Below are 12,696 nucleotides of genomic sequence, written 5' to 3'. Positions count from 1 at the left end.
TTTTTATTTTTTTTTATTTTTTTTTTAAGTCTAATGCATTTTAATCTGACTTTGCTGATACTTGCATTTTCTCTTCATGTGGATTTTGGTCTCATTTCCCTGGTGACTTCCATCTGTGTTAAACAGAAGCAGGAAAATGAGGCAGCAAAAAGACAATGCAATTGAGCCGTTGGGGAAAACAAATGACAAAAGGAAGTTTATGTTGAGCAATCCTCTCTCTCTTCCAGAAAGGGGGAGGGGCGAGGGCCCACGCAGCCACTGAGCTGCCCAAGGTGACTTGTGACAGAGCTGAGGGAGAGTCACATCTCCTGGGTGCTGGGTGGACGGCCGGATGCTCTCGGGGACACGGAAGACTCCCAGCCCAGTGATCCCCAGGGAGGAGACTCAGGATGAGTCAGGCAGGGTTATAGCCTTAGGCGGTAGGGAAACAATTCATCGTGATTTTCACTACCTTTAACTGAAATGTATCATTCCCCAGCCCACTTTATAATACAGGCAACAAATCTCAGCAATACCTGTGACTTTGTCCTCAGTGAAAGCCACTGTGATTTCCTATCACTGGACAACGTCACAGAGAGATCAAAAAGATTTGTCGGTTCAATCGTTGCTTGAGAACAACGTTGAGTTGTTAGACCCATGGTCAGATCATGTCATTTGATGTGTTAGTGAAGGAGTGCACATTTTACTGTATCACGCAGGTTTACTATTTTGTCAATTATACTTGAATACCATTTGTTTCCTTGGTGATCCTATGCATTTTACTACCTGAATTTAAAACATTAATTTTGTCCAATGGGAACACAGACATCACCAGATGGTACAGGTTGCCCACCCCCTTCCCCTCATTTGTTCTCATTTTCTATGAAATAGGCCAGTTTTGGGGTTGGAGAACCCAGGCTACAACCAGAACTCTCTAAGCTGGACTCCACAGAGAGATGAGACCGGGAGTAAGTGTCTGGCTTTGCTGCCACCTCTTGCCTCTCCTGGGTCAGCCTCTTTTGGAAATACCGAAGCCCTTGACAGGAAAAGCTGGAGCCTTCCTGAGGATAGCTCGGTGCAGCAGGGTCCTGGGAGTCACAGGCCTGAGACCCTGCATCTCCAGCTGGCTTATTTAGAGCTGGAGGCTGTACTTGGTCTCTAGAACAGCATTGCTGGCAAAGGGGCTGACTCCCCAAACTTTTGAGAAGGTTCTTCACTCCTAAGACCAACTGAGATGCCCCTGACTTCTCCCTTTGCTACCACGAGTCCCCAGGTCTCCTTCCTCATGGTTTGGTGAAATTGTCTGGGTTTGGTGACCAAGAGGCCCAGGCCTGAACCCAGGCTAATCATCCTAAGAGAAGTAATCATCCTAAGAGAGGTAATCATTGAATCTTGGCAATTACTCTGTACCAAGCGTTTGCTTAGCATTTGGCAAAGCCCATAGACCTCAGCTCAGATTAGTACTTTTAAATACATTTTAAAAAACTACATAGGCTTACAAAGGAAACCAATTGTACTAAAATATAGTTATCAAAATATTTAAAAGTTAACCTGTGATGTAGTCATTAAAAGTATACTTCTTTGTAAGTGGGTTTAAATAATATCTAACTGAGGGTCTAATAAGACTATAATTTCAAAGTTGAAATGAGAGTAAATAATATTTTGAGATGTCTGCAACCATGCTAAAATGAAAGGAGAATAGCTGTGGTTTCTGTTGGGGACAAACCCAACAGAAACTGTGTTACTGGGGTACCACTGTGCCTTGTGGCCTCTGTTCGTACCTTAAAGGGAAAGTGAAAACCAAATAGTAATTGTTTTTCTTCCCCAATTTCATGGTTAAGAGCCTTGCTTTAATCTCCCCAGGCTCTTGTCTTCTCCATAAAATGAGGAGACCCCTACCTCACAGCCTTAGCGTGAGGGGCACATGAGAGGACAGATGCAAAAGTGTTTTGTTGTTGGTGGGGGGAGGTGGGTACAGAATTCTGAGGAGCTATTACCTTATTTCGTATTCTTGATTATTAAGACCTAATGGCACCAAGACACCCAAAGTGACATGAGAGAAGCAACCCCATTTCTCTCGGGGCTTTTGTTCCTGCCTATACATCAGTCTTGGCAAACTGTCCTTGTTTTTCCCTATAGCACCCAGGGAAGTCCTGGTTCCCTCCCTTGGTTCTTTTCTGCTCCTCCCTCTGCCAAGCCACGATGCCCGGTGGATACAAAGGTGAATGTGGGGATGATGTGGACCCCATGCCCTTCCTGGCACCTCCAGAAAAGGAGAGGATCGAAGCCATGAACAAGCCCTATGACATCAAGAAGTCCTGCTGGGTCAAAGACGAGAAAGAGGGCTTCATCGCTGGGGAGATCCAGTCTGAACAGGGTGACCAGGTCACTGTGAAAACAGTCAACAACCAGGTGAGTGAGGAAGAACCTCTAGGATGAAATGATCTTAGGGAGTGACAGACACCCAGGCTCTGCTGTCCATTCACAAGAGGCAGGGTGATAAGAAGAGCAGGTGCCTCTGAGTCCTGTGTCCTAGGTTCAAGCTCAGACTTGGCTACACTCAAACTGTGGCCCCGGGCAAGACACTTCCCCTCTCTGAGCTTTGCCTCCTTCCCAATAGAGATTCTAACATACTAGGACACGTGGAAGTACTTTGTAATGCTCTGAAATAGTATGTGTGTGCACAAGATTGTCAAGGGACTTACGTATCTTTAAAGTTCCAAACAGCTTTCCTGTGGAGTGAGAGTGAGCATCCCAGCGTCAGCAGTTGCACTGTGTGCCAGGAACATGAGGCAGGGCCCAGAACATTCTGGCTGACCTGGGGAGCTCTTCACCTACGCGCTCATAGATGGTGCCTCCCGAGCCCCTTGCTGCACGGCGGCCCTGTGCTAGAGCTGGCTTGTCCTGGCCTGTGAGGGCCCAACACCCAATGCTAAACAACCAGGGGCTTTGCAGCCAAGTATTAAACCTTTGGCAACTTGATGTCAGCCACGGTGGAAATATTTACACTGTGGGAATTAACAAATAATATAAATCAGGGATTTTCCCCCTGTATAGCTAGGTTACCAGCACACCACTCTCTGCTGGTCTACATTGTGTCTAATTGTGGGGGTGACTTGAGGCAGTGGGCAGAAAGTTTGGTTCATTAAACCCCTATCCTGCGGGAGACTCCTCGTAAGGTGCTGGACTTGTTTAATCCTTTCAATAATCTTATGTAGTAGGATTTTGGGAGTTCCTATTTTGTAAAGGATCAAGGAGGCCCTACATAACTTGCTCACGGCCACAAAGACAACAAATCATGAGCTCAGATTCAAACCTAGCTGTATTGGGCTCAATTATTGGGCAGCAGGAGTACAAGGTGGTCCTTGGTCAATAGCAGGAATACAAGATGCCAGAAACCTTCTGTGATCAGAACTTGGAGCAGCCAAGCTTCACTTTGTGCTTTGCTTCACTTCGAGGGGAGTGGCAGCAGGGAGATGAGGCTATCCCTCCATTCAAGGGGGTTGGAACACAAAATTCAAGCTTACTTCTGGGAGAACCTTCTTTTCAGAAGGGCAAAGCACTGCAGTCTTTTAAGGAGTAATGTACAAGAATATGGAGCTCCACAGGCCCCAGTTTAGATACACATTAGGGACAGCACATAACTTCCGTGAGCATCCACAAGTTTAGGACAGAAAGACTGACTCACCTGGTTTCTAAGATAAAGGCAAAGGCCCCTGTCCCCTGCCTGAGCCAAGAGAGAGAAGTGTCTGCCTCAGGGTGAGGTCTAGAGATATGGGAATTCCCAGAAATGGACTCTCAATAAAACTCAGCTTGCTTTACCAGGGGTGTGGTGACCCTGAGTGGATAGATTTTCCAGAACTGTCAAGGTTTCAAATTATCTGCCTATTGGACTCATAAATTATTAAAAGTCCCAGAAATCCCAGCATGTGTTCAAGCCTCACATCTCAGGCTGTAGGCAGCTCAAAGATGTTTGTTTTCTGGATCACATGTCTTGAGCTTTGGTCCCAGATGCTGGAACTCAAGAGCTGGTGCTGTTTTCATTTACAGATGAAGAAATTGCGGCAGGATGGGGTTTGGGGAGAATGGGGTTTGCCTGCCATGCACAAGTGCTCCGGACTCCTAACCCTGTGCTACTTTCACCCCGACACATTTACTGCTCAGAAATCATTGTATTATTATTATTGTTGTTGTTGTTGTTGTTGTATTGTCTGTTTGCTTGCTTTCAATTTTATCCTTCAAGTTGGCTTGGTGGGAGCAGGGAAATGTCTTTTTTTTTTTTTTTAAGATTTTATTTATTTATTTGAGAGAAAGAGAGAGAGCATAAACAGGGGGTAGGGGTAGAGAGAGAAACAGACTCCCTGCTGAGCAGGGAGCCCAAAAAAGGGCTCTATCCCAGGACCCTGGGATCATGACCTGAGCCAAAGGCAGACCCTATAAACTGACAGAGCCACCAAGGCACCCCTTATTTATTTGTTTTAGAGAGAAAGCAGGGGGAGGAGCAGAGGGAGAGGGATAAGTAAACTCCATGCTGAGTGTGAAACTCAACGAGGGACTTGATCCCATGACCCTGAGATGGTGACCTGAACCAAAATAAAGAGCCAGATGCTCAGGGGTGCCTGGGTGGTTCAGTTAGTTAAGTATCTGACTTCAGCTCAGGTCATAATCTCAGGTTCCTGGGACCAAGCCCTGCATCAGGCTCAGCACCCACTGGGGAATCTACTTCTCCTTCTTCCTCTGCCCCTCTTCACACTTGTGCTCTCTCTCTCTCAAATAAATAAGTAAAATCTTTAAAAAAATAAAAATAAAAGATTCAGATGCTCAACCAATTGAGCCACCCAGGCGCCTCCTTTTTTTTTTTTTTTTTTTTAATGAAAAAGTTCACTGCTGTTCAAAAACTACCACCAGTTCTCAAGGCAGAGAGCCAAGAGTCATATCTCTGCAAGTGTCTCTAGGATTGATGAGCAAGCTCTGATCAGCTATTAGAATGGACTTGGCAGGAAGAGAAGCAGGGCTCACAGGTGCTCTGAATGTAGGGATGGAACTTAATGGCTTATAAGGTATTTTACATGATCTCACTTAATACAGTTCTCCCAGCAACCAGCCAAGGAAGCTACTGTTACTCCTATTTAGAGGGGAGGCAGTTAGGACTCAGATGGCTTTGGAGATCTCTCCTCAGCCCAAGCTACACAGTGGGACATGGCTCGACCAGGAGTTGGTCCTACTGGTCACCTGACTCCAGCTCCTTACAGGATACCAGAGAGTATGTGGTACCTTGTGCCAGAAGCCCATATGGCTGTCAATACTGTTTCCTAATTCCTGTTGTATCTTGACACTCTCCCACCCAGACTGTCACTGTGAAGAAGGATGATGTCCAGCAGATGAACCCACCCAAATTCTACCAAGCCAATGACATGGCGGACATGACTTTCTTGAATGAGGCCAGCGTCCTGAACAATCTGCGCCAACGTTACACCAACATGAGGATCTATGTGAGTGCCTGGGGCTAAGGGTGGGGATGAGGGATAGCTACAGATCTGCCCCTCTCCTGATGGGGAGGACACAGCAGCTGCTCCACCTTCCCGCAATCATCACACAGTATGGCTCAGATAAGGGCACAGGGACCGTGCTTTTGACACATTAGAACTTCCACTCTCAGCCTTCAATGTCTCGGTGATGGTGCCATCTCCATGGGCAGCTGATATACCTTTTGCTGAGGTTATCATCTGAGAGTCTTCCTCCGCACCACATCCCTGCAAATTCTCCCATCAAAACATCATTTTCCCTGTCATCCCATGTCATCCCCTGTCCGCCCATCCTTCCATCCATCCATCCATCCATCCATCCATCCATCCATCCATCTGCTGTCTTCCCCACCCTCACCCTCAGACAGGACTGGTGGGAAAGGGTGACTCAGCAGCAGCAGTCCCAGGGTGATACAGTATGTGTCATACTCTCAACTTAAGTGGGGTCTATCTCATCTTTGTTTCTCCTTCTTTGGATCGTTTTCTATTTAATAAGATTCCTTTTAAAAACTCAGTATGTAGGGGCTCCTGGGTGGCTCAGTTATTGAGTATCCGCCTTTGGTTCAGGCCTTGATCCCAGAGACCCAAGATTGAGTTCCACATGGGGCTTCCGCAGGGAGCCTGCTTCTCCCTCTGCCTAGGTCTCTGCCTCTCTTCTGTGTCTCTCATGAATAAATAAATCTTACAAAAAAAAAAAAAACTCAGTATGTATATCTCAGCTATCCTAAGAAGAAGCTGGGGAGGAGGAGGGAGGTGTAGATTCCCATGTAGGCCAAAGTGGAAGGTTTTTTTTTTTTAATATTTTATTTATTTATTCATGAGAGACACGGGGGGGGGAGGGGCAGAGACACAGGCAGAGGGAGAAACAGGCTCCAGGAAGGGAGCCGGACACGGGACTTGCTCCCAGGTCTCCAGGATCATGCCCTGGCCCAAAGGTGGTGTTAAACCGCTGAGCCACCCAGGCTGCACCAAAGTGGAAGGTTTTTTTTTTTTTTTTTTTAATTAATTAATTAATTAATTTTTTTTTTTTTAAGTGGAAGGTTTTAAAGTTGAACTGGGGGCATCTGGGTAGCTCAGTCAGTTAAGTATCTGCCTTTAGCTCAGGTCGTGATCCTGGGGTCTTGGGATTGAGACCTGTGTCAAGCTCCTGGCTTCTCCCTCTCTCTCTCCCTTTCCTCCTCCCCACCGTTTGTGCTCTCTCGTGCTCTCCCTCTCTCTCAAATAAATAAAATTTTTAAAAAACATCTTTGAGATTGAACTGGAAAGAGTCATGGAACAGGGCAGGGGGCAGTGGTATCAGGTGGATGTGAGTGTCCAGCAAGGCGAAGGACAGTTAAGAACTCATGGATAGGGACCCACAGACGTGGCCATTGTCTACCCTCACTTATTCTCCCCTTGGATAATTTCTTCTACTAACTCATCGGTTGCTCTGATTTTTTTTTCTTTTTAATGGGACGATTTCCTTACAGAATTGCCTTGTGATGAAAAGAGAAGCTGGTGCTTCTTCTTAAGAGTAGATCAAACCCAGCTGCCTGCCAGAGGGGTTGTGCCTGCACAGGGAGGACCCTGCAGCTGTGAAAACACCCCAGAAGTCTCTCTGTAAACTCTCGTGGAAAATCTCCCAGACATATTAAATGGATAAAGCGAGATATAGAACAGTATTATAGAAAGCTATCTTTTGTTTTAAAAACAAGAAGGGGGAGTGAAAATGTATCCCTGGATTTGTATGTGTATGCATCAAAAACCGTGGAAGGGAGTGTTAGCAATTAACACGTGCTTACCTGTGGGAGGAGGAGGCAGGCACTGAACTGCTGTGGGGATTTTTTTTTTTTTTTAAGATTTTATTTATTCATGAGAGACACACAGAGAGATGCCAGGTTAAGTAACTGACACACAGAGAGAGAGGCTGAGACATAGGCAGAGGGAGAAGCAGCCTCCCTGTGGGGAGCCTGATGCAGGACTCAATCCTGGGACCCCAGGATGAACTATGAGCCTTTCGGGCATCCCAGTTGTGGGGACTTTTGCTACATATTTGCCTGTTCAGTGACTACGTTATCTATGCAAAGAATTAAATCAAAAGAAAATGAAATAAATATATATGACAGTGAAGGATTGTTTTGCTCACTGACTAGGTGCTCAGATACAGATTTTGCCTCCAGGAGGGGATGCCACTATATTTCTGTAGGCTGGCAGTGCCCTCCAGCCAGGCTGCTCTAGGGTGGGCTAGGGCATAGAGGGAGGAAAACACCAGGAGAAGAAGCCAGCTGACTGTCTTCCTCTCCTCCTGCCAGACCTACTCGGGCTTGTTCTGTGTGACAGTCAACCCCTACAAGTGGCTGCCCATCTATGGAGCCCGCGTGGCCAACATGTACAAAGGCAAAAAGCGCACAGAGATGCCACCCCACCTCTTCTCCATCTCTGACAATGCCTACCACGACATGCTCATGAGTGAGTGGGGTGGGCCTGCTTGGGTGCTCAGGGTGGGTGACAAAAGCTTTAGAACCGTGTGCCACCCAGTCCCAACCCTGACTCCATACTACCCACTGAAGTTCTTGGCTAAGTGTTGAGAAGCAGCAGCGTGTGATCAGGTACCAGCGCTCAGTGAGGGTGCAGGGCATCTGCTAAGTACCAGCCCCATCTCACACCCCATCTCACTTCAGCTTCACAAAAACAGGGGATGCCAGGTTAAGTAACTGACCCAGAATTCAAGTCAACACTTAACCACTCCCTGTATGATCTCTGCAGTACTGCATGGTGGCCCACAAAGTGATTTTTATTATGTTGCTTGTGATTGGGTAGCTATATAGGATGGGGTTGATGGAAACAGTGGCCAGTAAATTCTTGGCCCTTCCACAAAGGTGAATGCTGCAGTGGCAGGCATGTAGCCAGGGACCCTGCAGGATCTAGGGCTTTTGGCTTCTGCTGGTTGCTGCAGCCCCCCTCCAAGCTGGGTGAAATACGGGGGAAATGCAGACTGTTTGGCCAGAGTGATGTCAAACGTCTAGTTTCTAAGTGTTTCCTAATTACATCTTCGTGTTGCTGTTTTCTTCTCTGCAGATCGTGAAAATCAGTCTATGCTAATCACGTAAGTGTCCCTTCTGTCTCTCGGTCTCTATACATATAATTAAGTTTGTATCTTATACATGTAATTAAGCCTTCTTAGAATTAATTGGTGGGATTTTGTATGGAAATCTGCAGGCTGTGAGTGGGCTCAGCAGGGTGTTAAGGCTGCACCTGTGAACTGAGGGTGGCTTCTGTGTCCCCCACTCCCCCTCACCTGTCTGTCCCTGTCCCGGCTGAGGGATGAATCACAGTAACACTCAGTCTGCACCTTTGATTGCATTGCCTCTCTATGGCCAATCCCCTCTTTATGCTTCCCTCATCCTATTTCCCACTTGCAGCGGAGAATCTGGTGCTGGGAAGACTGAGAACACGAAGAAGGTCATCCAGTACTTTGCCAATGTTGGGGGGACTGGCAAACAGTCCTCAGATGGAAAGGTAGGGCTGACGGGCAGGCTCAGAGTGTGTCACCCCAGCCTGGCCTGTTCTCAGATGTACATGGAAGGGACACACGGGAGGGCACACATGGGAAGGTGCACAAAGGAGGGCACACACAGATGGGCACACACGGGAGGGCATACTTAGAGGGCACACACAGCAGAGCCCATGTGACCCTCGTAGCTGTCCTGTGGGTTCGGGTCATCTTACAGAGGAAGAGACAGGCTTGGAGAGAAAGGTGGAACCACCTAGGGAGAAGGAGCCCAGGGACCTGGGTCTCCTACAGGATATATCCTACTTCCCCAGGTCACGTCCATCCCCAGAAATGCAGGTGACAGAGCCGTTTGTGCTTGGCAGGGAAGAAAGGGGCGTACCAGCTCCTCCTTCAGCTGCCTCTGCAGACCCTGGGGCACAAGGAGCAATAGCTGAGCCAGTGGCAGCTATAAACACTGACAGAGAAAGGGAGAGTTGGGGAGGAAGACCAGGGATGCCCCGGGAAGGGGTTTCAGGCTCACTCAGGAGTCTCTCCAGCAATAGCAAAGTATAAGACAGATGAGAAACAAGGCCTGTCATCTGACAGGTGCCCCTCCAATGTCAGGACAACAGAGGGACAGTCATCAGGTTGGTGGCCCTCTTCCCAGGTTCCTTCCTGCCCTGATTTCCAGGCCTCCCAAGGCCCTTCCTCTCTGGGTTCCTGGCTTAAAAGCCATAGGCCTTTGAAAGGCCCGAATCACCAGGCAGCACCCAACCTTGTGTTTCTCTCTGGGTCAGGGGTCCCTGGAGGATCAAATCATCCAGGCAAACCCTGTGCTGGAGGCTTTTGGGAACGCCAAGACCATCAGAAACAACAATTCCTCTCGCTTTGTAAGTATGAGCAGCAACAACAGGGGCCCCTAGTGATGGTGGGACAGGGGCTACCTGGAATGGGGGGATGACTATCCCCCCATTCCAGGTAAGGAAATTGGGGCTGATTTAAACATGCAAATGGAATGAGGCAAGTCACAGCATTTCCTTCCCACAGACTGTTAAGGTCTTAGCTGTTGGAGTCTAAATTGAACAGAGCCCACATCAGTATTTAAATCAAGAAGCTTGAAAGGGGAGACTAGATAATAGGGTGATGGAGAGGCTGAGAAGTCAGATAGGGGAGCCAGAGATTCACAGCTGTTGGAAGCTGAGGATGACTCCCCTCATCCCTCCCCTGCACCACCGGGGGATACAGGATATGTGCTGTCCCTGGCGCCCTGGTGGATCCTGAACTACCTCAGCCCTCTCATGGGAGCTCTACCTCTGTATTACCTGAGGTGCTGTCCATGGAGGAGAAATGCCTGGGGCTTCCCTCCTGATTCCTGGTCTCCTGTGGGGGCAGCGGGGGGGACCTCACTGCCTGAGCCAGTGGGCTGGCAAGGAGCCTAGGTAAACAGGACTGAGCTGGGAGGAAGGGAGGGCAGGTAAGAAATAGCGGTGACAGGCAGGAGCAGCAGAGATGGAGACACCTATTTCCAGGAGAATTTATCGGTGGTTCTACCAAAGGTCAGGGAGAGGGATGTGGTATCTCAGTAAGGAGACTCAGGATGTACCCCCCCTACTGCTGCTGGCCAAACTCCCCCCATGCCTGCCTCTAAGCAGATTTCCCAGCAGTCCCAGCTCCTCCCTCTGGTGCTTCTCTCCCCCACAAATGCCCTGTGGGGCTACCCCACAGACCCTTAATTTTACTCCAAGCCCTGTCCATCTTCTCTACTGTGTGGGAAATCCGCAGCTCCGCATATAGCCAGCCACGTACGTGTGGCTCAGTCACACTCCAAACGGCGCCCTTGGAATTCAGGGGTCTGCCAGTAAGGGTCTGTGGCCCAAGCTGGCCCATGTGTTGGTCTAGAACTCCGAGCGTCCTCCCTCACAACCCTCTCTCTGCTCAGGGCAAGTTCATCCGAATCCACTTCGGAACTACGGGCAAACTGGCTGGAGCTGACATCGAGAGCTGTGAGTCTGGCCCCCTTTGGAGGGTTCTTCTGGGCGGACCAACTACAGAATGTGTGAGCCCCAGTGCTATCTCATGCCCAGGGGGCTGGCCCTGCTCCTGGACTCCCCTGTGTGGGCAGTCAGGCCCCTAGAATCTGTGTCTGGGGCAGAGGGAATGGCCCTCTAGACTGTCTACTGCATGGAGCTGTATGGAGAGGGGAGCCCGTTTGCACCCTGCATTCCAGACAGAATGGGACTGTATTTATGGGCGTGTTTGTGTATTCCCTTCCAGATCTCTTAGAGAAATCTCGTGTCATCTCACAGCAAGCCGCTGAGAGAGGGTACCACATTTTCTACCAGATTCTCTCTAACAAGAAGCCCGAACTTATTGGTAAAGATCTTTATGTCTGCCTGCCTGCCCCTTAACTTGCTTTTCCTCTTGTTTCAGTGACAAAGGTTCCCGAGGACAGTGCCCCCTCCACCCTGGGTTCTGCAGGAATCCCTTTGAGTTAATGCATAGGTTACAGGGAACTTTCTCAAAGTTTTACTCACATCTTGCTTTCCTGCTTTTGGCAGAGAGTTTGCTCCTGGTCCCCAACCCTAAGGAGTACCACTGGGTGAGCCAGGGCGTCACAGTGGTGGAGAACATGGATGATGGGGAGGAGCTGCAGATCACAGATGTGAGTGGACCAGTGCAGCTGGCAAACAAAAGGAAGAGCCAAGACAAACCATGGGGCCCTGCATGCACTGCCACCAGAACTAGGGTGGGGGTTACTCAGAGCAGCCAGGCAGCAGCCCACATTCATTCTCCCCCTGGAGATCTCTGGAGCCACAGATGGCATTTATCTCAAGTCTGTCATAGCAAGAACTGAACTAGGATCCCATGGCACCTAAGGGGCCATCTAGTCCAGCTCAGCTAGAAGCGATGCTCCTGTCACCTCAGTCCCCACTGCACCCTCCCTCTCCTTCTATGACACAGAGCACTTCTGTGAAGGTCTGACAATAGAATCCATTCCTGATGCACCTTTGCCTTTTTCTGTCCTGGTACCTAGCATGAAGACTTAGCAATAATAATGATGGTAATGATAATGTGACTCCCCAGTTGTTATTATGTATCAAGTACTCACCAGGTGTCAAGTGTTGGACTGAACATTTACACATCATTCTGGTTTATCCTTAGGACCACCCATCTCCCCCCTTTTGCAGATGACTAAACAGACACTAGGAAGGGTAAATAAATACAATGACAACATAGCAGAGTGTCTGGCCTGGGCTCCTTGGAGGAAAACAGATGTACCTCTGGCCAGGGTGCGTCTGACCTCCAGAGCCCACACCGTATCAGCATGGCCCATTGGTGCCAACCCCACAACTGCAGCACCATGGCCTCTATTCCATGGAATGAGAAGCCAGGAGTCTCTTGCCTTTTCTTCCCTGTGGCCCTGCAGGTCGCCTTTGATGTGCTGGGCTTCAGCCCAGAGGAGAAGATTGGTGTTTATAAGCTGACTGGGGGAATCATGCATTTTGGCAACATGAAGTTCAAGCAGAAACCCAGAGAGGAGCAAGCTGAAGTGGACACCACGGAGGGTAGGTGTTTGATTGGGGCTGTTCATGGAAGAGGCAGCCAGTGGCAGGGGCTTCTGGCTCTCTGAGGCTTCATGCACATTTCAGGGACATGCCATAAACCAAGAATGTTCCTTGGACACCCAGACATCGATAATCTCAGAGAGAGTCAGAGCCA

At 48.8% G+C, this 12,696-nt stretch overlaps 1 protein-coding gene across 1 annotated transcript in view; it reads left to right on the top strand.

Annotated features, from left to right (window-relative positions):
- The first annotated feature begins 2,181 nt into the window (after positions 1-2,181).
- Positions 2,182-12,696, top strand: part of LOC121486313 (myosin-16) — a 62,541-nt gene continuing 52,026 nt past the window's right edge. Inside the window, exons 1-10 of the mRNA XM_041747182.1 lie at positions 2,182-2,391; positions 5,328-5,471; positions 7,796-7,952; positions 8,562-8,589; positions 8,906-9,002; positions 9,774-9,866; positions 10,916-10,979; positions 11,251-11,349; positions 11,535-11,638; positions 12,404-12,542. Of these exons, the coding sequence (XP_041603116.1) occupies positions 2,182-2,391; positions 5,328-5,471; positions 7,796-7,952; positions 8,562-8,589; positions 8,906-9,002; positions 9,774-9,866; positions 10,916-10,979; positions 11,251-11,349; positions 11,535-11,638; positions 12,404-12,542 (1,135 nt within the window). The remainder of the gene's footprint in view (positions 2,392-5,327; positions 5,472-7,795; positions 7,953-8,561; positions 8,590-8,905; positions 9,003-9,773; positions 9,867-10,915; positions 10,980-11,250; positions 11,350-11,534; positions 11,639-12,403; positions 12,543-12,696) is intronic.

The sequence above is a fragment of the Vulpes lagopus genome, chromosome 3 (assembly GCF_018345385.1).
Source record: "Vulpes lagopus strain Blue_001 chromosome 3, ASM1834538v1, whole genome shotgun sequence".
NCBI classification, from domain to species: Eukaryota; Metazoa; Chordata; class Mammalia; order Carnivora; family Canidae; genus Vulpes; species Vulpes lagopus.
The sequence above is the reverse complement of the archived record's forward strand: the minus strand, read 5'-3'. Positions and strand labels throughout refer to the sequence as shown.